The 27,394-nt window shown below is 35.8% G+C and overlaps 1 protein-coding gene across 7 annotated transcripts in view; it reads left to right on the top strand.

Annotated features, from left to right (window-relative positions):
- Positions 1-27,394, top strand: part of Pde11 (Phosphodiesterase 11) — a 959,005-nt gene that overhangs the window by 822,022 nt on the left and 109,589 nt on the right. For all 7 annotated transcript variants that reach the window (XR_014131602.1, XM_081759673.1, XM_081759669.1 and 4 more), the window contains one exon: positions 14,292-14,904. Coding sequence is in view for 6 of the 7 variants with exons in the window: in XM_081759673.1 (XP_081615799.1) it covers positions 14,292-14,904 (613 nt within the window). In the remaining variant the exon portion in view is untranslated. The remainder of the gene's footprint in view (positions 1-14,291; positions 14,905-27,394) is intronic.

The following is a 27,394-nucleotide window of genomic DNA, read 5'->3' as shown; positions in this document are numbered from 1 at the left end:
TTCATCATATATGAGGTTTGAGCCTGGGATGGTTTTTATTTCACTTTGACGGTGACCTTAGGAAATTCTAACAAAATCGAATAATATTTATGGAAGTATGAAATACCGGTAATATCTGAGCTTTTACGTCCCTCGATTATGTCTTGTAGGTTAAACAAGACGTAGATGATCAGGATAAAGGAAATGATGGAATGAAGAAAGTGGAAGAAAACGGGAATACCTCGAGAAATCCCACAAACACGATATTTTGTTTCTTCTTCTTCTTCTTCTTCTTATTATTATTATTATTATTATTATTATTATTATTATTATTTGTAATATGGAATTGCATATTAAGAAACTCATTGGGCAAATTTTAAGGAAAGGTTTCATTCCGTAAGGTTTTGGCCAAGCGAGATTTTGGTCCGCGAGGTTTTTGGACGGCGAAGTTTTGACCAAGGCGAAATTTTGGGTCACGAGGTTTTGGGTGGCGAGGTTTTGGCTAGGCGACGTTTTCAGCTGGCGAGAGTTTGGCCCGCGAGGTTTTGGCTACGCGATGTTTTGGGCCGGCGAGATTTTGGCCTGCGAGGTTTTGGCTATGCGATGTTTTGGGCCGGCGACATTTTGGCCCATGAGATTTTGGGCGGGTGAGGTTTTAGCCCGCGAAGTTTTGTCCGTATCCCGTTTATATGTTCTGTAAAAATTAGTTCGAACCATTTATGTTGTATGAGGTGTGTACACTTTTTTTTTTTTTTTTTTTTTTTTTTTTTTTTTTTTTTTTGAAAATATTACGGTACTACACTTATCGGAATTTACTTTTAGGAGCCATGTGTTACACCATGAGGAGAAAATATCTTTTGCGTTTTGAAGTAGCTTGATTTTTTTTTTGACAAGATTTTGTAGTCGCTGCGAATAACAATATTCTACTGGAAGTTAAGTTGAAGCAATTAGCCAAGTCATTCATATACACAATATGAATATTAGTGGTCCAAGTACACTCCCCTGTGCAATTCCGGATGTTACAAGTTGAGGGTAGAAAGAGATTGCATCAATACGACTCTTTGTGCGCAGTCTTGTAGATAGCTAGTCAATAAAGATAAGAGTGGTCCATGGATTTCAAATATAAGGGAAATTTTGTAAAGCAGATCTGGATGGTTCCTAGACAATTGAGTCGTCCTTTTTATAATGCAAGGAAATCTTGAAATAATTTTCGTGACCTTTTGCTGGAAGCAGCAATCTCAAAAGTGCCCTACCTTCTGTAAAACATACACATCAGGACTTGTTACATATAATCCGTCGCAATACAAATGCACTGCGCAACTATCTTACGCACGTTAACCTATCAAAGATAGGCTTGCATGGATAGGCAATATGACTGGTTGTCTACCTATTCCATGGATACGTCACGTGTTAATGCCAGAACAGCACCATTATCGGCAGTTTGCCTGTTATATTGGAGGTCAATACTTTTAATATAGATACAGAATGTACTTGTTCTTCCTTTTTGGGGCTCGAGGAACCAAGAAGAATCTTACACTGCAAGTTTAATTGAATTCTTTTTGTAATGCGTACGGTATCTTATTATTATTATTATTACTTTTTCTCCTCCCCTTCCGCAACAATCAATAGAAGAAACAAGAGGGAACAAGAACATAATGAAAGTCCTTAAAAACAAAACATTTGTTAGGATCACGCAGTGGGACTTATAAGATTTTAATGTTATAATCAATTTCGCCATTCCACACGATAAGTCTTGAACGAAAGGGAACTTACGAATGCTGTATTTTGCAGTAGATAACTAGAGCGATTATTTTGACCGAGATTGTTAATTCAATCTTTTAACATCTTCACAGGCTTCCAGTGGGTGAGCTCCGTAGTTCGATCCCAGCTCGCGTCAAGTGGGCTTTGTGGTGGTGGTGTGTGGGTTTTTTCGGTGTTTTCTCGTTTTCTTCTTCTTTAGTCTAACCAACGTAATGTAAGACGTAAGATGAAATGTATTTTTTATTTTCACAAGTAACTGTGATTTTTACAGTGGCCGTTACTTTACACGATTACCGTGGGCGTTACTTGAACGAAAGCAAATTTGTGCATTATGTGCTTTGCAGTAAATAGCTAGAGCGAGCATTTCGACCAAGTTCGTTAATGAAGTCAATTCGTTAACATCTTCACCGGTAACGACGACTTTAACGGTAATTATCCATATCCCGTTTGCTACTATTGAAACAATGGTAGTAGAAGTTACACGTTGCGCCGTTAGATGACAGTAAACACCCTCTAGCAGTTAACATCTACCGGACAAAATTGAAACTTCTAGTGCGTGATCCTTTTTACTGTTTATTGGTGTTTATTTTATTTTTGAGTTAATGCCCCATGGTTTGTGCTTTAGGCTAAAGGAGAAATAAATGGTGAAGCTGAAATGAATAGTGAATGAAATGAAATGAATAATAGCTATAGGCAATTCACAGTACCTATCTCTTAAGTAGAACCCGACATACAGGACTTGCGATCGCCTACCTAATGCCTTTTAGTTCTTTTCAAACACATCCACTAAGTGGTGTCACCGACGTTGGGTCTTTGCTTGTGAAACGTTGTTTTAAATTGGAGCGTTCATACGGAGCGCAACTTTTATCAGCCATTTTTTGGCCTTTTCAGGAGAAGCAGTCTTAAATGGGAACGTTTGTACGGAGACACAGCAATGGCCGCCACCGCATAGGATTGCTAATGTATCTTTCGTAAAAGTATTAACTAACTTATATTACTAATTGAGAAGAAAATGCACAATTGTTTATGGCTTAAAATTTACCTTATTTTATGCGATAAACTCAAGTTCTCAACTGTATTAAAACAACTGTAGACTATTCCTATATTTCGTGTTAGAACGCGCTATTTTCCATCTTATTAACGCGGGTCTATGGGGTACAAGAAAAAGAAACTAGGAAGCTAGTCACCAAGATAACTTTATATATATAACAGGTGTCCCTACTATTGATATTTTTCTTTCCTTGAAGTTACAATTAACTTCTCTTTTGACGTAATGTTCATTCTCGTTGCTATGCCAGTCCCTCTAATATCTACCCGTATTAACTGAAGAAGTTCATCAAATGATGGTTTCGACATGCGAAGGTAGTTGACAAATTATATCTAGTCTACAAATAGATCACGGTACAAAGTACAATAAAGACGTGCTTTCGGCTTGTTTGATAGCATGGGGTGCATTTGCAATCTTTTTTTATGCTACGTTTCTTCTTTTTGAGCAGAAAAGAAATACTTTCTTACTATTAGCAATCATTCCTCAATAAAATGGAGAGCGTGAGACGGCGGAGATGCCTCTAGAGTTACGAACCACAAACAAGACACTCTCCGAATGAATACTGAAATCTCGAAGCAAAAGCGTGCCACACACATGACGTGAAGAAAAATATGTCTTCTTATGTGTCCTGACAACGCCGTCACAGAAACGATAATGTAAATGGGAGTTAGCAGATAAATAGAAAAGCACACACACAAAAAAGTGTCAGTGTCTTCTATCAGTTGCTTGGTTCATATTTCTGTTCATACTATTCACGCTACTTGGAACCACTTCAGTGACTGTATGGGAAAAGGGTCTTAGAACTTCGCCTCTCAATATTCTTCCATGATCGGGCTTACCAGATTGATGCCTATGTAGAGTAAATGGAAGTTATACGAATAATGACTTAGAAGCCATTCTGGGTGTATCTGAGAATCGTTTCGGTCATCTTGATTGGCTAATCGCCTGTATCAGCGTTCTTTAATGACCATTCCATTCTCCCTTGGAAAATGGGTTAACATTACTCGTACAGCTTTCATTACGTCTGATGCTTATGAATCTGTCAACTTCACTACTGCTAAATCAACAATTCCTACTACAGTTATTAGCCTATTATTATTATTATTATTATTATTATTATTATTATTATTATTATTATTATTATTATTATTATTAATAATAATAATAATAATAATAATAATAATAATAATAATAATAATAATAATAATAATAATATAAAATGAACTTATTCACTTCAACTTCTGACCTTACCATCATACTGAAAAAAATGCCGTATATTTTACATGTAAGAGATAATTTGCGTTTAAATCAAATACATAGAAATCAGTATTTCATTCAGAAACAATTTACGTTTGAAGATTATTTTTCCTTTACGGTACTGCGTTCACCTCTGGTGCTCGGGGTACCGGGTTCGATCCCAGCCTTCGCCAAGTGAACTTTGTGGTGGACAAACACCGTGCTCGTGGGTTTTCTCGGGGTTCTCCCGTTTCCTCCCACTTTCTTCATTCCACCATTTTCACTCATCTCTCATCATCACCGTCTCCTTTAGCCTAACCGGCATAACCGTGGGACGTAAAACTTAAAGATTTCATTTCATTTTTTTCCTTTACGGTACTATAGAAGAGATGTTCCTTAGGAAAGACTGTAAAAGAACCTGTAAAACTACTTGACGTAAGAAATGACTGGAGGAAGAGCTCCCTCGTGTCTACATGGTTAGCGTACGCGGGTTCGATTTCGGCGGGAGCTTATGTGGTTTGGATCCCAATGTAAGTTGTAGGTCCACGTTTTCCCTGCTGAAAAGGATGCTGAATTCCCAATTCAACCAACCAATCATGACGGATTTTTTTTTCTTAGATATTTAAAAAAAAATATTATTTCGAAGGGCCCATAAAAACATGCCACGGGCTTCGCATTGGGCAGGGCTGCCTTAGATCCTTCGACTGTGATAACCGTTTTTAATAACGAGAATAATAACATTTCTTCAATCTCTATTTATTGCATTGCATAAATATTTGTATTCGTAGACAATATTCAAATCCAATATTGCATTCACTAATGCCATTGTTTATGGAAGCTAAAAAAGTCTTTATCTACGAGTTGAGTTAAATACGCTTTGTATTGTAATATCACAATGAAACTTTTAAATGCGATGCTTGACAGAAGTTTTGGTATATTAAACTGATGTTTCGGCTTTTATTATTTTTAAACATTTCTGTGAAATTATATTGCTTTGCTCTCTGTTATATAGATAAGAACGAGAACATGAATTCAAAAGTCAAGTTTTACTTAATCGTATTGCTTAAATAATAATAGTAAAAGCTAAATAAGAAAGATAATATATCTCATAGAATGAAATGTAAGCACAAATGAAAAAGAGAAGGGGTTTAGGCACTTCAACTGGAGGAGGTTGTGAAATGAAATCTTGTCAGTCAGGGAGGAGGGACTTTTTGTTTTGGCAATGGTTCAGCTTCTTTTCAAGGGCAGAGACGAAAAAGCACTAGCAGAAGAAAACAAAAGACTATCAAGTTTGAAATAGAGCACACACACATACACACACACACACATATATATAAAGTGTAATATTACAAGAAGGAAGGACTGAACAGTTCTCGCATAATGTCGAGACCAAAAAGAGAAAATAGCTGGGATCTGCAATGGCGTCTTTGGTAGTTATTAAAAACTTAGAAAAAAGTAATTAAAAAAACTAGAAAGATAGCCGAAAGTGAGATGAAAGGAATCAAACGGAAAATGAAAGAAGAAATAGAAAAAAAGCACCTAATGCATGAAGTATTTTAGAAACTATAACTTGAATGCAGGAAATACTCGAAAGCAATTCGCTGGTCCTCTCTTGTGGACTAATTTTCTGCTTTTGCTTTTCTTTCTTCTTTTTCTTTTTTATTTTTCTTCTACGTTTCCTGTGACTCCGTTTTATGCAGTTTATATGAGTTAGAAAATAAGCTCGAATTCTGTACGTATACACAACGTTAATAACACAAAAATCTTTGTCCATATGCTACATTTACATCCTTCCTTCATATATGTATCTATGTATATATAAAAGAATGTGGAACGTATGAATAGTTAACATTATAGAATGAAGAAAAATCAGTTTGCATGTAAATGCTGCTAGTTAGAAAAAAACTTTACGGTGCAAATACCACGAAATTGCGTATTTTCAGAGCAGCTTGACGGGTAAAATTGCGTTCTTTCGGACAAAAGAAGCGAAAATACAATAAGGTTAGTGCGCCATAACTTTGTATGATGGCAAAGAGGCATATGAGAACAGGAACTGAGTAAGTGAGATAGTGGTGCATTGCATGATTCTCAAATTCTCAAGATCTGATATACGTAGAATTATACAGTATGCAACTCGGTTACATACTGCTAGCGACAGTTTCAAGTAGATTGTGAAATTAAAATGATGATTAACTACAGAATGTTAGGTTTTTCTCTTTAAAGAAAATAGCATCTGAAATCTTATAAGCTAAAAGAAAAGCAAAATTACTGTTTACTTGTTGCTGTTATTTCTCTGTAATTGAGTGGCCCTTGAGGACATAATGGTAAGTGCCACTTCCGGTGAAATGGAGTTATTAGGTTGAATGGGTTCGGATCGAACCATAGAACAATATGTAGGTAGTTTGATTTCGAAAATGTATCTTCAGAGGGCAGGGGAAGCTTATTTGGTATGTGTCATTGCATTGAATAACATGTTAATGTTGAACCTTTTATCCAGTTTAGTCGAAAGTTAGAAAATGTGACATACTATTATGTCCATCCAAGCCGCTCAATTACTAAATAGTAAAACTTTTGGTTGTAGCTATATTAAATAAGGTTATTTTAATGTCGGTGACGAAAATGTCTTACTTTTAACTCTGCTTCTGCAGTAAATATGGTTTTCTTCAAATGAGGATTCCCCTACTCAAAGTCAAAAATTTTTTGTGTTTTCCTAAGTTGTTTCAACTTTTTCTTCTTCTAACTTAACCTAGTGTTAAATTCTTTTTGCTAGATATCACCTATCAGCTTCGCTCCCATTTCGCTCGCCTTTAGTTTTCATTCATTGAAGTACATGATACATTCACGACGTTGACACTATCTATACTTTTTGCAGTACCCCATCTTCCAGCAATATAACTCGCGTCACCATATCATCAGAGCAACTCAATTCGCTCTATTCGGTATAGGCAGGCCCGTGCTGGGATACCAATGAGGGCGGTGGACAAGTCTACTAAAAGGGCGCCAATACAAACCGCCAAGTCATATATCAACAACTTAATATAGCCCTATGGCCTATGGACATAGGAGGTTTACAATAGTGCCGCGTTTACAAAAGCTCTCCATTGATTTCTGTCCTTAGCCAAATCGACCCAGTAAACGCATAAATTTCTTATGGTTTTGGTCTGTTAATAATGATCCTAGATATTTGAAAGTATCCACTTTGTCGAAAGTAAATATTATTTGGTATTTTAACGCATCCATAAAATGCAGTATTACGATCCCGACAAACTTCCAAGTATTTAGCTTTCTCTGCATTTACTTCTAAGCCCATATCCCTGCAAGCGTTAATTAAGATTTCTGCATTCCTTTCTATTGTTCTAGCATCCCCTATTAAATTTACATAATCAGCATACGCCGTAACTTGGTAAATACAATTCAGCTCTAGGACCTGATTGCTGTCTTTGATTTTCCTTATAGTATTCTCCAGAACAAAGTTAAATAATAATGACGACGATGCATGTCTTGTTTCAGGCCATTCTCAACGTGAAAGCTCGTGAACAATAATTTCTCTACTTATGATTCATTTAAACTTATCTTAATTAATCTACCTTTTTCGGTATTCCAAATTCTGTTAACATGTTGTACAATGCTTCCCTCCTATCCGAGTCTAAAGTCAATAATTGATGTGCCGGGATATTGTTTTCCCATTAGTCGGATGTTAGTCGGATGTTAAATATTAAATGTTAGTATTAGACGTTAGATTAAATGTTAGTATTAGTCGGATGTTAAATATTTGGTCGATAATTGATCGATTTTTCCTAAATCCGCTCTGATAATCTCCAATAATTTCATTTGCGTATGGGGTCAATCACTAATAGAATGTTTAAGAGGATTTATTGGATGTTGACAGAAGAGAAATGTGCCTCGATAATTATTACAATCAGTTTTGTTGCTTTTCTTCTCAGAGCCGTAGCTAAGGGGGAGGGGGCGAGCGGGGCGATTGCCCCGAGCGCTGATAACAGGGGACGCCGAATGAGCAAGAAGAAAGGAAAGACGTAGGAAAAGAGTAAATAACGCGGGGCCCCGTAAAAGAATTGTAGCCCTATTAAATCAATATTGCCAATTTGCGAAGAAATACATTTGTTAAAAATTTTCTTGCTCGTTACGCTGGCAACCCAAAAATTTCAATGAGAGTCACAACAAGTTTTTACTTATTACTTAAAGAAAATTATTATGTACGATTTGTTAGTGACGATGTGATAAACAAGGTGTCAAGTAATGACTTATAGTGTACGCAGGAGAGTTTTCAAACTCGAAAACGATCAAAGTCTGAAATACGTGTTCGGCGTTGTGATGGTGATGAGTTTGCTTAGTTAATCACGCTTTTCTACCCAATCGGATTAATCACGATGGTGAGAATGAAGGTATGAAAATGAGAGGAGTAAAGAGACACACACAAGCTGTTGGTTGCGCGAAACAACGGGAATAATAACATATTCGAAATCCTAGAGTAGGGACTAAAAGGATAAGAACTTAACCCAACGAATTTCGTCTTTTTCAAAGACTAATCACTACCAGTGATTTTTTTATTCCATTGACATGAAATGCTTCCAATTAGAAGGAATTTATTGGGATCATTCCTCCATCAACTAGTTGTATCGCCAGGATATGCTTTCTGATCATACGTATCAGTTGTGCTCTGTTTTATCTATTTACATACAGACAAAACATAAACCTTCTGAATTTCCGTTACATTTCACAAAATATTTTTACCGTGAAAGAACTAACTCTATGACCTATAGAACCCGGAGGTTCAAAGCCGCGTTCATAAAACCTCTCCTATGACTTCTGTCCTTACCCGACTGAATTCAGTTTCTACTTTGTATTCCTATTTCTGCGAGATTCATCTTAATATTGTCCTTCCATCTGTGTCTACATCTTTCTAATGGATGTTTTCCGATTGACTTTCCAGTCAAAACTTTGAAAGCGTTCCTACTTTCTTTCATTCTCGCTACATGACCTCCTCCTAGATTTGATGACTCTAACAATGTTTGGTAAAATGTGTAAATTATGCAGTTCCTCGTTATGAAGTTTCCTCCATTCTCCATTCCCGTTTCTCTTGGTCCAAATATTTCTTTTCCTTAATTTCAGACTGACTCTCTTCTCAGTCCATTTTTTTATACGGACATGATTTTAAAAAAATAATCCAAAATAAGTTTGTAAAACCACAAGTTTTTAGTTCTTCGAATTCATGTATCCGAATTGATATGAAAAACAAGAAAAATCTTCTTCCTGTGAACAACGTTGATATTAGTTTTGCTTTACAGATTTAGACATTGTGAATTATAACGAAAATTGTGGAAAGTGTATATAGAAATTTGTTCTTAAACTTCTGAAGAAGTCACTTTTAAATTATAAATCGGGGTGGAGCTTTTTCAATCCTAATTTCTCCAGGGTCTATTGTTCGAGTGAATCGCATGAAGTCCCTTTTAGCTGAACTAGTTAAAAATAATCAGTTAGATGGCAATAGGGTAGATAGAGTTCAAAGAGTTTTGTTCGAATCCAAATTGTAAAATAATTATGAGTCATAATTCTTAGCTAAAGAGTTTGAATACTTCAGAATAAAATGATTTAAAGATGTTTCTTAAAATCATCTTAGTTTTGTCTCGTGACAATTTAAATTTAGAGAGAGGATTTTCAATCAATGCGGAATGTACAGCAGATAATTTACAAGAACAAACTTGAGTAGCGTACAGACTTGTGTACAATTCATCAGCTTTTTCGGGTCACCTTGAGAATCTGTCCATAAGTAAATCCATGATTCATTTATGCACGAAATGTTCGTACTCATTTTGCAGAAGCAAGAAAACAAGAGCACGAGAGAAAGAGAGAAAGAAAGAAAGAGAAACTGAGGACAGGAAAATAATGATCATTCTCAACGAGCTTGAAGTTGAGAAAACTAAAATAATGGAAGATACGCGCAATATTGATGAGGAAGTAAAACGTTTGGAGAAGTGAAATGAATTACGTAATACTATTGATTTTTATTTTTTTGTAAAAATCAAAACAGTGCATAATAATTATTTACTAAAATTAGCCTAATATTCGTATTACTAAAATGATTTACCAGCTGATTCAAAGTTATTGGAATGTTCAGATAGTCACTTCTGTAGTTAAGTTTAGCTTACAACATTTGTTAATATACCGCATCCAGTTTTTTTTTTTTTTTTTGTACAAATATCATCCACCCTTTTTCTGTTAGTGTCTTACTGTGACTTTTTTCTTTCATATGTGATTAAATTTTCATCATGTGAATAAAGTTACAGATTCAAGTTTCAGGGAAAACGTTTAATTTCTTGCTTTGTGCAGGAAAGTGTTTTGTAATTAGGAAAGTGTTTTGTAATTCCCACTAACGTGCGCAGGACATTGGGAATGTGGGTGCCAGATCTAAAGTACCACCATATGGAATGTCGTCCCCCCCTTCTCCTAAGAAAAGATAGCGTCATTGCACCCGACGCTGCGTTGGCGACGCACGGCACACATGCAGACGGGAAATAATTTACAAGTAATCTCTTCTCAGTTTGTAATAATTCTACATAAAAAAGTTTGCCTAATGGAGGTGCCAAGACGCCCATGGCACCCCGTTGCGCACGCCTATGGTAATTCCATAATAAGATACGTTGTATTTGTTTTTATGTGATTCATTTTTCTAGTTGATTATGGTAGCTGAAAGGAAGCTGTACCCAATAATGGAACACCTCCCTTAAGAAACATTTTTTAAGTGGTAGTAAGAGTAAAGTTCTTTTATTAAATAAGTGAATATATCATAATATAAGGATGTTTACCTAAACTGGAACTGAAAAAAAAACTAAAGAACGTAACAATAGTTATTTGAAGTCGTAGGCCTACTTGAAAGTTATTCCTGATAATGAGAAATAACATGGACAAAATAACTACCGCCGGGCCTAAATCCAAGCAGTAGCAGATGTTCAGATCGTTATGCAAGATAAAATCTTACAGTTTAAACTGTTCCCCACCACACTGTGCCGCCTCCAAGAGAGTTGGATTACAGGACCATTCCACCAATCCCTGCTGAAAGTGATTGGGGTGTAAGACTTTAGAGAGAATAAATAGTTATGCATTGATTTGTGAGTATAACTTTTGCATTCGTTTCGTAATATGGAGTAAAATCAGGAAAGCGCCTTTGAAAAGGTAGCACCAGACCCCTGAAATAAAATCTGATTATGGACTATCAGGTGTCCGCCTTTTAAAATAATATTTCATTATACCAATAAGATGGCGTTTCATATTAAATCAGAAACTTTTTTATGTGCGATGAAGAAATTTACTCTATAGCAGAGACGCCTGCAGGATTTTTCCCGGGGCGTGGGGGGGGGGGAGAAGCGAAACAAGCGCAGTCACGAATACAGTATATCGGAAATTTCGCTTTCCGGATTTTGGAAAAATTCCGGAATTTTCTAAATTTCAATTTTTCGAAATCCGAATGTTTTGAATTCCAGATTTTTTTCCGATTTTACTTTGCGGATTCCGGAAAGTAAAAATTCCCGAATTGACTATTCCTGATGTGTGCATAATATTTCATGTAAAACATTTATTTACGCGCCTTACATAACTTTATTAACTACAGTAAATAAATTATGGAAATAAAGTATTTAATATAAATATTAAAGTACTATAGTGTGTGATTAAGCCAATCTAACATGTTTTGTCATGTATTTCGAATAACTGAGTCTCGTTCGAATGTCCGCAAGTGGGCAATTGACCTACCATGTGAATGGGCATGCTCATTAGTTTAGATTATGGTTGCCAATAGTTCAATAAACTGAACTTTAAGAAGTACGTGTAAAACATTCTCTGCTTACTCAAGTTTGTAGTATTAGATGAATGCCAACGAACCGTATTATTGATTTAAATTCATTTTATTGGTTGATCGTGTATGACTTTGTATGAATCGTATGTTTGTATATATGCACAGCAGTAACGCTGCGCTCTCTAATATGAAATTAATTTTATATTGAACTGGAACTGTTCGCTTGTGTATTTTATCATTGGCAAAATCAACATTCATGTACGTGGGTAACCAGTTGGAAATGAATAAGTTGAGCGGATGATTTTTCCTCTTTCCAAAAGTCAAGCTATGTTGTTTTCAGTTGATGTCCGTAGTTCTCTGATTTTCATTCATTATCATAACATTGATTAATTCATTAAGTTTCTCAATGCATAATTTCAAGCGGAAGGAAACTCTGTTCACGTATTTTAGGCCTTCTCTAACGAAGCATTGAACTTTCCACTATTATTCTATACGGTCAAATAAAAGTATCATCCGCGTGGAAAGGTAATAACATCGAAACTGTAGTTTGTACGGGGAAACGATTAGAGATTTACATAAGAGAGTAAATGAACTTAAAGGTGGTAACAGTACTGATGTGACAAAGGATGCAAATGGAAACTGATCCCGATGGGCTGATATTTTAGATACAAAGGGTCAGTAATTCGATGAGCTGCTAGTGCAAGTTTTGTGACCAGAGAAGCAAGGAAAAATGTAAAGTGCGAACAACAGGATCATTAATTGAGGGAACCGTCCCATACAAAAGTTGAAACAACATACTCTACGAACTGGTGCACCACAAGGATTGGTGTTTGGCCCACTATTTTTCCCCGTCATAAAAACAATTTAGCACATGCTATTTCGCCTTTTAAATTTATTTTATTTGCTGGATACAGCAATATTATTTTCACTGGAAAATCACGAAAAAATATTTAAAATAACTTAAACATAGCACTCAGTCTATTAATTGACTGGTTAAATGCCAATAAACTGGTTTTAAATAATGATAAAACAATTTGATGAATGTTTATTACCCTCTCCAAAGTAAACATTCTTTTCGCAGTGGTAAATTAGAAAAAAAAAATTGATTTTCTAGTTCAATTAAGTTTCGTGTTAATTAAAAATAAAATCTGATCAAAACAATCACTTTTAATGAACTGTAACACATTGTTTATTAAAAGTAATTTGCTTTGGTCAAATTTTATATTTAATTAAGGGGAAAACAGTTCAAAGCTAGAATGAACGGCATTTGTGTAAGCTTTGTAGCAGCAACAAATTAAGTTGGAATGAACGTATTTTTCAACTTAACAAAAAGTTAAACAGTATTTGTTTCGGTCTTCGTAGAATGAGAGGCAGCGTTACAACAGAAGAATTACTATCAGATTGCTATACAAAATTCCTATCATTGTTGAATTATAATATGTTCTGGAGTTGCTCCAGTGCATATATTAGACCTTTTGACTTACAAAACAATACATTAAGAGTTACATTTAGGTTGTTGCCAAAGACCTCTTTTCTTGTAAGACTATTTTTCAAGGATAAAATCTTTATCTTCCTTGTTTGGAAAAAAATATGGAATATATGTAAAATTACTCTATTTACTGTAAGTAATAAACATTTAATTTTGAACATAATGTTTATAATTACAATATATCACATGTTAATAAATTACAAGTTATTTCAGAAAATTTCTCGTTTTTCCAAGAAAGCATACGAGAATTTTCAATACGATATCTGAGTTGTTGAGACAAAACAAAACATTTTCTTTATATAAGTCGCATGTTTATAATATTTTAGTGAAGAAATGTTATTTTATGAGCTATATGAAGATACTATGCAGTTCTTTCTCTATTTAAAAACTTATGAGTGCTTTTATATATATATATAAGCCTCATAGGAAGCCCTCATATATATATCGATATAGATAGATAGATAGATAGATAAATAGATAGATATGGCTATAGATATATAATACAGTTCTTTTCAAACCATGCATGTTTTTATTTCATAATTTGACAGCTTGGGAGAACAACCACATAAATCCCATCTTAGAATTTTCGAATGACCCCTTTGTAATATCTTATAGAGCATTATACAGGGTGCGGCACGTAAAACCGGCCCGTCGTAATATTGTGGTATATTGTGTTTTTGGCAACACTTAAATAATCTACCTTCCTACCAACATAGTAGGTAGGAAGTAGTCATATTCAATAGTAGTCATATTCAATACATTACATTTCATTTATGTGTTGTAGTTAATCATATTCAATACATTATATTTCATTTTATGTGTTCACTTTATGGGCCGGTTTTACGTGCCGCACTCTGTATTACTCTGGCTTAAGTTTAATTTATATGATTTGGCATTTTGTTGTAATGTGCTTACTGTGTACGTACTTTTCTCGCTTTTAATAAGACTCTTTCTTTCTTCTTATACAGGAAGGCTACCCGACAAATTGTGGACACATGGCTGGTTTCCCATGCAACTCCAACGGCAAGTTCCGGGGTCGGAACGGAGTCACCAACACAGGGACCATTGGTCTCATCGCGGGGAGGGTCGGGAGCTACGACTCCAGTTCGAAAAATATCCGCACACGAATTCGAGAAAGGAGGACTTTTAAAACCCATCGTCACAACCATTGATGGAACGCCGACCTTCCTTAGCCCTCCAATTACAACAGAAGATGGCTGTCCTCTGCCTTCGCGACCTCAGAGGCGATCAAGAAATGAGCTTCGTCATTTGGACGAAAGAGAGATAATTTTCGAGCTTGTGAAAGACATTTGCAATGAACTGGACGTGCGAAGTTTGTGTCATAAAATTTTGCAGAATGTGAGCATGCTTTTGGACGCGGATCGGGGATCGCTTTTCTTAGTGCAAGGTGAAAAAGATTCTCCCACGAGGTGTCTCGTTTCGAAGCTCTTCGACGTCTGTTCGAGAAGTACGCTGGAAGAGATGGAAAAGAAGGAGGAAATAAGAATAACTTGGGGTACGGGAATTGTTGGCTTTGTAGCTGAAAGCGGAGAGCCTGTCAATATACCCGACGCTTATAAGGTAGGTTTAATCAATTTTCTACTTGGTTTACATTAGTTAATGTTGGTGGTTAAAGTAAACTTTGTTCATTTGATGTAATTCGAAAGTATTTTTGTTATATGTAGTAAACCTTAAATGTAAATGTTATCTGTGTTCATCTTTTCGATGTTGAGTTGTTTCGAATTAATATGTTTTAAAATCATTAGATACATTGTTCTTATAAAGCAGTAGCTTTAATTCTTAGTAGTATATAATAATAAATAATAAGTGTATGAGCGTGGCAGTGATTAATAAAGTGGAATAAAATCTTTAAATTTTACGTTCCATGTGATGCCGGCTAGGCTAAAAGAAACGATGATGATGAGAAGTGGATGAAATGGTGGATTGAAAAAAGTGGGAGGAAACGGGAAGAACCTCGAGAAATCCCACACACATGTTATTTGTCCACCACAAAATTCACTTAGAGCGAGGTGGGATCGAACCTAGGATCCTATACACCACATGCGAGCGCTCTACCACTGAGCCAATGCGACCCCCTAACTCTAAAAATGCATTTGAGAAGATTAAACATACATATTTGGGGATAGGTCTAACTTGTGGATAATCCTATTAGGCCTGCACGCATTACACGGATTGGAAGGCTTAGATTATCAGTTAGAAGCAGGGGTAAAAGTGAGGGAGAACGCGGAGGGACTGCGTCCCCCACCTCCAAAAAATATGTACGGCGTCCCCCTAGTTCCTGAAAAAGTACAATGGGCAAAGTTAGGCAGTGCGACGGCGTAACGTCATGCCGGTACCTACTGTCACCCTATCTTTTCAGATCCACTTTTACCCCTGGTTAGGTGCATGTGTTAACAGCAATATTGTTTTCAGATTATTTCATATTATAATGTAAGTAATGACAGTTAATAATTATATATATTTAAAAAAATTAAACGTATTTGATTCCTGGTGGGAACATAAGTGTTTCGAATTCCACGTTAAGCTGTAAGTTCACGTCTCATATAGCCTCGGCGCTGAAGAAGTCGCTATACTCCAAATCAACCAATCAATCTAATGAACATATTTGAAATTAGCTTTGCAAGTAGTATCTGTGTCACTGTTATGACAAATCTACAATCAATCAATCAATCAACAATGCTTCACAACACTATATTTTTCATAAACATTACACAAATAAATAAATTACTTAAAGTATGTTAAAAAGAATAAAAGCTATCAATTGCATCAAATTGGGAGCGAACGACGTACGCCATGTGTTCTTTTTGAATTTCTCGGAAACTACGTATGAGAATTTATCCTCAAGCATGTAATATTGTTCAATTCGATGTGGTCTATCGATTAATGTATTTCTTATCTTTAGACAATATTGAAAGTAATTTAAAATTAAATCTTAAGAGTTAGTCGTAATTTTAGGCTATACGTATGTTACTAACCATACTGTATACTCCTGCTACTGCCATAATGAAAAGATTGATTTGTGTTTACTTCAGTCAGTTTCATCTTAACGTATGGCGTGATTATTGTACAGTACATATGTGTTCATAAAATCCTGACCATTTACCTCTCTCTAAAATGATGTATTTTAACAGGTAAAGAAGATTAATATTTTTCTTTTTTTTTTTTTTTTGTTTATTTATTTCTGCTTATGTGTAAGAGTGCTCTCAAAAAGAGATACGTGGTCAGAATTTTATGAAGAAGATTGTATCTCCTCACTTTTTGCCATTTAAAACACCTGTAGTATATAGATGATTGTGGTAGATGAGTCAATAAATAAAATTATAAAATAAATACAAGATAAGCACATACCCAGGAGATCAATTCTTACAAATAACAATATAAAGATCCATGGACACATTTAAAACTGAACGGTTTAATAAATAAAACTATTTCTGATATTTCGTCAAGGTCAAAAGAACAGATGATTTTATATATTAGAAATTAAAAAAAAAAAGTGGAAAATTGTCCAAAACAATTAAAATGATGCAAGCAAATATGACTCATACCTCGAAAGTATCACTTTTACTGATATAGCATTTTGTTTGAACAATTTATTTACAAATGCACCTACTAAACAGGTTCCATAATAAGTAAATTCTAGTGCCACTTTAGTTAATGACACAAATGAAATTTCTCAATCGTCAATAAAAACATAAGTGTTTAATGAAAGACTTAATTCAGGATGAATTGTTCCCCAAATATTGTTAGGAGTTGTGATCTAAATAATAATTATTCTGTTGGAATCTATTCAGATGATTAAACTGAAAACTACTTCAGGCTTACGTTAGACAATATTCTGTATTGTGTATGCATAACAAAACAGTTAATTTATGTTGGGTTGGCATGCCTGTTCATCTAGTGGTATTGCAGAGTTGATGTGTCAATTTCCCCCTGCCGATGTTTGCATCATACAAAATTTCAGAAACATTTTGCATCTATTAGTTTGAAAGTTGCAAGCACGCTTCAATATATATATATATAACATTATTGTACAGGGCATTAGTGAACTATATCGACAAACTGTAAGAGGTGATTCTTCACATCAAAACAAGAGAAGAAGTTCAAAAAAGTTCATATGGACCTGTTGGATTAAGTTAATAGTTTCAGAACTAGGGCTGTCCAAAATCGTGGAAAGCTAAATTTCAACATGCGGCGTTTCGACTTCGACAAACCGCGGAGTGGCGGTCCATATCAGCGTAAAGGAAGCCATACATACACAATTCAAAAATACATATTTCATCAATATGCAATGGGTGTCCAAGAGATTCCATGCAGGGTATAATTCCCAGACATGCTCTCAAGAGGATTTTCATGTATGCTCTGATTTCAAGGTGGATACAAAATAGGCAAAAAGTAAGCCTTGACAACTGTCGACACGGCATGCTTTGGCGAGAAGTTGGAAATGTTAGGAACTGCCAGTAACGCAGTCTTCGGAATAACGTATGTAAATGCCTTTATAAATGTATTAGAGAGAGAGAGAGAGAGAGAGAGAGAGAGAGATTAGAAAATTGTTCACTTGAAAACAAATGAAATCTTTGAGTTTAACGTCCCGCGATTATACCTTTTTTTAGGCAAAGGGAGATGATGATCAAAGCAAATAAATGATGATAGAATAACTAGTGGAATGAGAAAGCGGGAGGAAACGGGAGTACCCCAAGAAAACCCATAGACACGATGTTGTCCACCACAAACACTTGTCCGGGAACCAAACCAGGGACCCACACACCAGAGGTAAATGCTCTACCACTGAGCAACCCCTGCCCTTAATATTGTTCACTTGAGAGATCCTTGCTTGCTTTGGAATTTATCGTCGCTTTTGAGCGTCTAGGCTATTATGAGACATAGACTTAGGAAATCGGAAATCGGATAGGAAATCGAATCCGAACCGGGAAATCGATCCTCTCATAGGAAATCGAATCCGAACCTTCGGGGGCGAAGCATGTACTCTAACCATATCACTAAGAGATCAGATGATTTTCATCTATTGGTACGCAGTGTTGTATTCAATTATTGGAATTGTTTCCGGTATATTCTTCTATAGGATCTTAACAAGTAAATTTTCAAAAAATAAAAAGCAAGTGGTAAAGAATGAATTAATTATGTTTTCATCTGATATTCATGTCTGCTATGTATCTCTCAAACTTAACACGCTAGATGAAAAAAATGGTTGCGTTATAGTTATAAATAAGTAAATTTCAACTCCATGTTAAAATCAATCCGTTTTTGCTGCTGTTTTGCTCGACGCATTGTTGTTTCTTCAATGTGTATTTACAAAAAAGAAAAAAATACTTCCGCATTTATATAAGGAATGAATTTCGTACTTTGACATTTTTCTCCCCCAGGACTTGTTACTATGTACGTCTTTACGTGCAGTAAAAGTGATTTATAACTAATTTAGGAATGGGAGTTATTTTCTCTTTTATAATAAGAGAAAATTTATGTAACATAATGCAAACCGACCCGTAACTTTTAATATTCCTGAAACCTTGTGAGTTGATCGTAAAGACATCCTACAAGTTAGATTTTTCAAATAACAGTTTCACAAAGCTGTCTGCCTACTCTTTGAATGTGTAACGTCATACTGATTGCAACGCTTCATGACGGTAAATGTAATTAATTCAATGGACAATTCAAGAGTCGTCTACGGTCATTGGCCGCGGCACAGAATCCTCCCTCCTTCGATCCACCATCATCACCACACAAGGCTTTTTTCTTCCTCTCCACGTCACTTAATTGATCACATGGGGTTACGTCATGATTTTTTTCTTTCCAGTTTGTTACAACCACTAGTAGTGTTAGCGGTACACGAAAACTTTCGAAACATCCTCATTTGCCGTAGGCAGGAATAACACTTTAGCCACATTGCAGAAATACGTGGAAAATTCCTCTGTCGAAAATAGAATAAATACCTAAATGGAGATGGGCATTGTATCTTGGAATGTCTCTGTCAGCACAGATTATAACTAGTAGAAGGTTGTGACAGCGAGCATTGAATAAAGTAGAGAGCCCACATCATTTTCTCTTATGCTCTTTTGCTTTTTTTTTTCATTCTTTCTTCAATAATTTCACGTTCCGTATAATCCGAGCCTCATAAGAAAGAAGACTCAGCCGCCACAAATACTAAAGAATCTCACGTTCTGTATAATCCGAGCCTCATAAGAAAGAAGACTCAGGCGCTACAAACACTAAAGAATCTCACGTTCTGTTTAATCCGAGCCCCGTAAGAAAGAAGACTCAGGCGCTACAAACACTAAAGAATCTCATGTTCCGTATAATTCGAGCCTCCTGTGATCCAATCTTCTCAAAAGGAAGACTCAACCGCTATAAACAGTTAAGAATCTCACGTTCCGTATATTCCGAGCTTCCCAAACAAGGAGATTCAACCGCTACAAACACTAAAGAATTTCACGTTCCGTATAATTCGAGCCTCTTGTGATCCAATCTTCCCAAAAGGAAGACTCAACCGCTACAAACACTTAAGAATCTCACGTTCCGTATATTCCGAGCCTCCCAAACAAGAAGACTCAACTGCTACAAACACTAAAGGATTTCACGTTCCGTATAATACGAGCCTGTCAAGAAAAGAAGACTCAACTGCTACTAAAAGGCAAAAAATCTCACGTATCATAATCCGAACTCGTCAAAAGAGATCACTTAACCGTTAACAAACAGCAAAGAATCCCACGTTCCATATAATCCGAGCCTCCCAGAAAAGACTTAACTAGGGCTGTGCGGTATCGAAATTTCGATATCGACATTCCATATTTTTCTGATATCGATATCGAGTAGACATATCGATATCGACAATACCGAATATCGATATCGACAACACCGAATATCAATATTGACGATGTCGAATATCGATATCGACAATATTGACATCGAATATCGACAACATTGAATATCGATATCGACAACATCAAATATGGATATCCAACCTATTGATTGGTCTTGAATACTCATGTTGATATAGACAATTTTGTTTCAAACGTTTCAATGGGGGATATCGCAAAATATTGTTAGTCACAGAAAACAGACTGTACCTTCTAATTCACCAGTCTTTCCTCCGAAAAAAAAAGTTAATTTAATTGCCTTTCCCAGCTATCATATTAGCCATCATTGCGGAAATAATGAGAGTGAAACACTGTGACATAGAACGTATGTGTGTTTTATTTGTGTAGGTATGTATTTCATGTTTGGGCATTTGCGAATGTGCATGTGTGCCGGTGTGCTTTTGAGAGAAAATAAAAGAGAAACACACACACACACAGAGGAAGTTCTTTCTATAACATAACACGTGCGCTGTATTTTCAAGCTCACGCACATTCATCTAAATGTCGGGAAAATTCCATTTAAAAAAACACTCATGTTTGCTAAACCTCACAAACCTCTCAATAATGTGTCATCTTACCGGCCTATTCAATTAACTCCAACTTTCAGCAAAATTCTGGAACACATCCTGGTCAATCGACTTCACACTCACTTAACTGAAAAAAAAAAAAAAAAACTTTCTTTGCATCAAGCCGGTTTCCGACCAGACCATAGTATTAACGATCAGTTACTTCGCCTCACCAATATGATCACTAATCATTATAATTCTTCAAAGCCTTCCTGTTTAGTTTTATTCGATCTTGAAAAGGCAATTTGATAAAGTATGGCACATGGGACTTCTTTATAAACTTCTATCTTTCCGTCTTCCTGTCACATACCTCCGCTTCATCTATAACTTTCTTACCAACCGTCTGGCTTATGTCTACATCAATTCTAGTGTATATTATCCCATATTTCTTCATAGTGGCGTCCCCCAAGGTTCCGCCTTATCACCGCTTTTATATTTGCTCTATGTTATTGACATGCCGTCATTACCTATAAATGTCTACACTTTCCAGTATGCCGATGACACGGCTTTCTTGGCATTAGTTACGACCATCTCCCAAATAAACACTGCGATGAATGAAGCCATTCGTCGGTTTAGCGACTGGTGTCGGACGTGGCGCTTAATAATAAACACTATCAAAACCCAAGCAATAGCCTTTATCCCACCAAAACGTCGATCAACGGTTCATCGAAACCCAGCTCGTCTTGCCCTTACAGTAAACGATACTGACATACACCATTCGAAAACAGCGACATACTTGGATATCACATTTGATCACCATCTTACATAGCGTCCACACCTCGCTACGGTCGTAAACAAAGCCAAAAACAGACTGAATTTACTTAAAAGTCTCACTGGTACAACGTGGGGTCTCCGTTCCTCTACACTCATCAACACGTATAAGGTCTTCCTCCATCCCGTTCTTACGCATGGCTTCAACGCATGGATATCAGCAAGCGCAAAACATTACGAAAAGCTCTTAATAATGGAAAGACATGCTCTCCGCCTAGCATACCGCATTAAATTACCTAGTCCAACCCGTCAACTATACGACAGCATTACATTTCTGCACCTTCTCTACCACCTCGAATCCCTTCGACTGAAATATATCAACCAACGCTATGACAGGGAATATGCCCTCTTCTTCGAAACAGTTTATAACGACGTTCCCTACATACAAAACCACCGCCATGCACCTACACCTCTCTCATTGCTTTTCGCACTGTATAAATATACTGTTCCTCCAGATCATCCAGACTATGACCCCATCCGCATGCTCAGCACGTCAACCATCCCAGCGCATATATCACCTTCACATCATGTACAGTAAATCCACTTGTTACTAACATGGTCTTCTTACGTATCTCATCACAGAAGAAAGTCCAGCATTGACAGCCCCTCATTCTCATTTCCTTTCGCAATTACTCCTAAACATTCCCAGACCCCTGAACTGTCTATGCTGATTGTAAAGAAATGGATATCAATATTAAATGAAGTTAATAAATATTGCCCAGCTAAAAATTCTTCCTACTGCATGATTATATGAAATATCTTTCCCTAGTAGAGGATACAACCCTCGCAATGGGTGCTAGCTACTCCGTAGCTAGCTAGCACAAAAAAGGTTTTTTTTTTTTTTTGTTATCGTAGCATTTTAATAGATAGATAGAAGATAGATAGATAGATGGACAAGAAAGTTTTATTTTCGTTTTATTGTTATTTACTGCTCTTTTGACATGAAATTTGCCACATACATGTCTTTGCCGATTATACACATACTTACATTATAAGAAATACCGGGCGAATTCGTTTTCAAATTATATTCCTACTACAACATATTTATAGACATGCGACAATAATTTTGGATATGAGTGTACATTTTTAAATTCAAGACGGCACTAAAAACATGATAATTCTCGTCTCATTTTAGTGCCGAGCCATTTCACGAGTCCCGTTAGCAACACTATTTCACCAAAATCATTGATCTTAAACATTGTTTTAGTGTTACATAGTCCATATATATATATATATATATATATATATATATATATATGAATTGATAAAATGATTGTACGAACACAAAGAAGAGCATTTACGAACCTTTAAAGATGCCAGTCATTACATATACTCCAATAACAAATAAGGTTTAACTGTCGTTATATCACACCCTTTGCGAACCTATCATGATGCAGAAGAATTCTGGTAACTTCTAGATGAAATTAAGAAAACACAAGGGCATAAATTTTGAATATACAGAGTGGCCCAAAAGTAGGTATACGGTCGCGTACTGATCGATCATAACATTTATTTAATTTACTTATTCTTATCCATATAGGTTTGAGTTAGTTTCTTCCTTATCTATTCTTAACTTATTTTCACTTATACCTTAAGCTCGGAACAAACCGAAGCAAATAAATTCATTATCTGAATCAATTAAAATGTCATATTTGATAGATGCAGGTCTGTACACCTACTTTTGGGCCGTCTCTACTGTAACTTATAGAGACAAGACGAGAATGGCCTTGCGGGAATTGAGATGATATATGAGAAAGAAATCTTGGAGAATCGATACGAAGTGAGACTTTCACAAAAGTTACGAGATTGGGACGAGAAAATCTTATTTCTTGTCTCGTGGGCAAGGCTAGTAATCGAAGACTCTGACCGGCTAAATGGTGATCATTGCAGCGTCTCCCAACACCAGTTCTGTCTTTTAACTCACACTATGGTTCGCTGCTAATTTATTCATTTCGACTTAAGAGTTTCTATCTTTTCAATATTTTCCGTTCACCTGTTCAACCTTCTGCCATATCTTTTATTACAGCTCTAATAAGATAATTTCTCGTCAAACAATGTTCCAGTCACTTTAATTTCCTCTTTCTATTTTCAGGATGTTTTCTCTGCTCAGGTTTCTGCGCTAGATTGTTTTTTGTTTGTTCTATTCCAGCTAATTCTTTTTCCATCTTGCCCATATTTCGAATGCTTTCAGACTTTTTTAAAAACAAATCACTGTTTTTCCGTTGTCTATGTTTCTGTTTTGTACAGAACATTAGTTCACACGAAACATTCATTAGTTTCTTTCGATCTTTCTTTAATTATTCCCTGAATAACACTAAACCTTCAAAAATGTTCCACTCTAAATATTTCTCTAAAAAAAAAAAAATTAAAATTCATTACATGTATTAATAAGAGTTCTATAGATAGAGTTACTACCCGTAGAGATCTCCGAATGTTATTTGTTATTTGAGGAGGAACTTGCTTTCGTTGATGATCTCTGCAACTGTAAAGAGTACTATGAGAATGCTGGGTATTCTGTACAGGTTTACTAAAATTTGCGATAGCAAATGTCTCAGTATATTTTTACAATTTTTTAAGCAATGAGAATTTGCACATAATTGATAAAATTAATTTTTATTTAAAAATTTGCGATATCGCAAATTTTTAAATAAGAAATTATTTTATCAATTATGTGCAAATTCTCATTGCTTATCATTAATTAACCTAAAACACACATGTTGCAGTAATTTTACGACAACAGTGTTGCCAGGGGCTGCGTTTTGTAAAAAAAAAATACCCATTTTACGGACTTGCATTAAATAGCCTTTTTATATGGCATCACTGCATCAACCTTGTCACATTTTTGCAGCAATGGATAAATGTTGATGCATACTGTTCATATACACAAAGGAATTCACCCGCAGGAAATCAGTTTTCTGCAACGAAATATTGATTTTCTTCCCTTTGCACATTTTTTTAATTTTACACTTACGGTAATTTCTTTCATTACTACACAAAAACGTTACAAGTTCCAGCATTGGTCATGATCTAGAAAATATCTACAATGAACATGCTTACATTTGTTTCAAGTCACAGGTCTTTATCATTCTTAGATCAAAAGATACACAATCAAACTTCAGGTTGCGCAACTTTACGGACACACTGTATATAATTTCCTATTTTTCCTTTTTTTTTTGGTATATTTTACTTTGCATTGTTTCAGTGTAAAATAAGCTAAGATCTGTATTTGAAACATTTGTAAGTAAATCCATCATAAATGACAATGACATTATGTCGTATGACTCATCCGATGTGGATCAAACTTGGTATTAGGGATGGGCACGAGTCGACCTAAAACTTGAGTGGAATACGACTCAAGTTTCGAATCGAGTCAAAGGTAATTTTCTCGAGTCGAGTTTGATAAATGGTTCACTCGTTCAGCTCGTTTTAACTCGTTTTGAAATCATGGTTTAATTAGACTGGAAAGTGATAGCCGTAATAAATATAAGCAGCAATGTTGCTAACGACAGAGAACACTGCTTGCATCTTGTCTCATCTCTATAACGAGACGACAATAGATTTTTATAACGAGACAGCCTCAAATATCGCAAGCCTTAAATGTCGTTGGACCTCAAATGTCAATATAAGTATATACTGTAATTCTTACCATCAACGCTGGGATCTGCATGGTCTAATTTTTTAGCCTAAACAGAACAACAACCCGTGTAATGATGTTAACCGGCTCGGCTCGATTGAACGGAGCGCACAACTTGAGCCAGCTCAGTTAGGATGAGCCATAGGCTCGGCTCAATTTAGCCGATGGCTTGAGCCAGCTTGGTTAGGATGAGCCACCGACTCGGCTCAGGTGAGCCATCTGCTCGAGTCAGCTCCGTTGAAACGAGTCTATCGGTTCAGTTCGATTTGGCTCAACTGTGCCCATAGCTCGAACCGGCTCGGTTGGAGTGAGCCACCAGCTCGATTCAGTTTGGCTCGCGTGAGCCATCGGCTCGAGCCGACTTGGTTAGGTAAACTGCTGGCTTGGCTCACTTCTCGGTTCAGCTCGATAGTGAATTAGCTGCGAGCTGAACCGCTCGAGCCGTTGCCAACCCTAAACCAGGCCAAGCGGTTTTCAACATCTATGGCAGACGCCCTATAACTTTTAACAATTTTTGGCTCAAGTGCGAATACTTGCAACTCCAGAACTGAAACTCAGAACCTCATGAACGATGTCCATGCCTTCTGAAGACTTCTTGACGAGCGAAATCAGCAGTCAACTAGTTTTTACTATTCAGATACAAATCGTTTATCTTTCATAGTTATACACGGTGTTATAATAATAATAATAATAATAATAATAATAATAATAATAATAATAATAATAATAATAATAATAATAATAATAATAATAATAATAATAATAATAATAGTTTGTAGTAGTAGTATCATTAATAATTATATTGTCTATGTAGGATACTTGAAGAGGGTACTTGAAACTACGCACAGAATTTAGCTCGATTTTTCTCGACTCGACTCGAAACCAGACCCAAATTCGAGTTGAGTTGGAGAAAATATTTCGACTCAAGTTCTTGAGTCGAGCTCAAAGATGTCTGTTTTGAGTCAAGTCGAGTTTCGGAGAAAACTATCTCGAACTCGCTCGTCGTATGGTAGTAAATTTTCACCTGCTGTACAAATTTGTGAAGAATTATGGTGTGCAGACTTTTGTTTCCTAACTTATATGTAAAATAAGAAACAAATGAAAGACGATTTATTTTTACAATTTTGCGTAAATTTACTAATCGTAAATTCAATTTACAATCCATAAAATTAGTCTTTCTTCTTAAATGCTTTTTGAAAAGATCTATCATGTCGTTGTTTTTGTTTTCCGTTCTGATGACAGCAATTCACATGTTGGCATCACTTCTGAATTGAATCCCACATGCTCCTAATTGATTCATAGCGGTGGATCATCACCGACACTTTTTGGCCTCATCTTAAATCATCATAGCTCTTAATGGAACACCGCTTACTATTTTGGTTATTCAAGAACAAATCCACTTACCATTTGTTGGATTAAAACTTTCTCGCAGTCAGAAATTGTGAGCGAATACCTGAAGATCTTGCGGGTCAAACAGACAGACACTATGTTTAGTCCTTGAACACGTAATAGTAATATGAAGCTAAAAAACGTAATATGAGTACGGCTGTTTATTTTTTTCTCGCATACTGCAAACCAAGTTGTCTTGATACTGTGGAAATGATTTGACTTCTAACCGTAAAGAGTTGCAGAAAAGAGAGCGAAAATATGATTTCTGTGGATAACCATGTTTGGAATATTTCAGTTTCAAAGTTAGCTTGGTAGTGCGTGATTGCATTTAGTGCCGCTTCATTCCATTTAGTTTTAATTTCCCTTGAGAACCACTATTTCTAGTGAAAGAAGAGAAGAGGGGGAGGGGAAAGAGTAGATACCATCGTTTTTATCGTGTGTCAGTTGTAGCTGTTTTGCGCTAAATATGTTGGAACGACTGCTGAATATGGAGAACGAAACTTTCTGAAAAGTTTTCATTTACGTCATGTGTAAAATACGTTCCTCTGTATTTATATAGAATATTTCTCTCTCTTAAAACCAAAATTTTATTTCTCAAGGTAAAATATTTTACTGTAACTCTGTGCTATAATCAGGATCTTCGTCACGAACTGTGTGTGGCTGAAATAAAGAAGAATTCTTAGGAGACAGTTTTATCATTTTGACTAATTTAACCTCCGATAAATAATTTGGAACTTCGGTCTGTTGGTTTTTTGTATAGGGAATAATATACCTCTACGAAAATTCCCTTCTTTAAAAACGAAAAATTTCTTTCAACA

This window comes from Thermobia domestica, chromosome 5, assembly GCF_964235325.1.
Source record: "Thermobia domestica chromosome 5, izTheDome1.hap1.1, whole genome shotgun sequence".
NCBI lineage: Eukaryota > Metazoa > Arthropoda > Insecta > Zygentoma > Lepismatidae > Thermobia > Thermobia domestica.
Note: the sequence above shows the minus strand (reverse complement) of the source record. Positions and strands in the feature narration are given on the sequence as shown.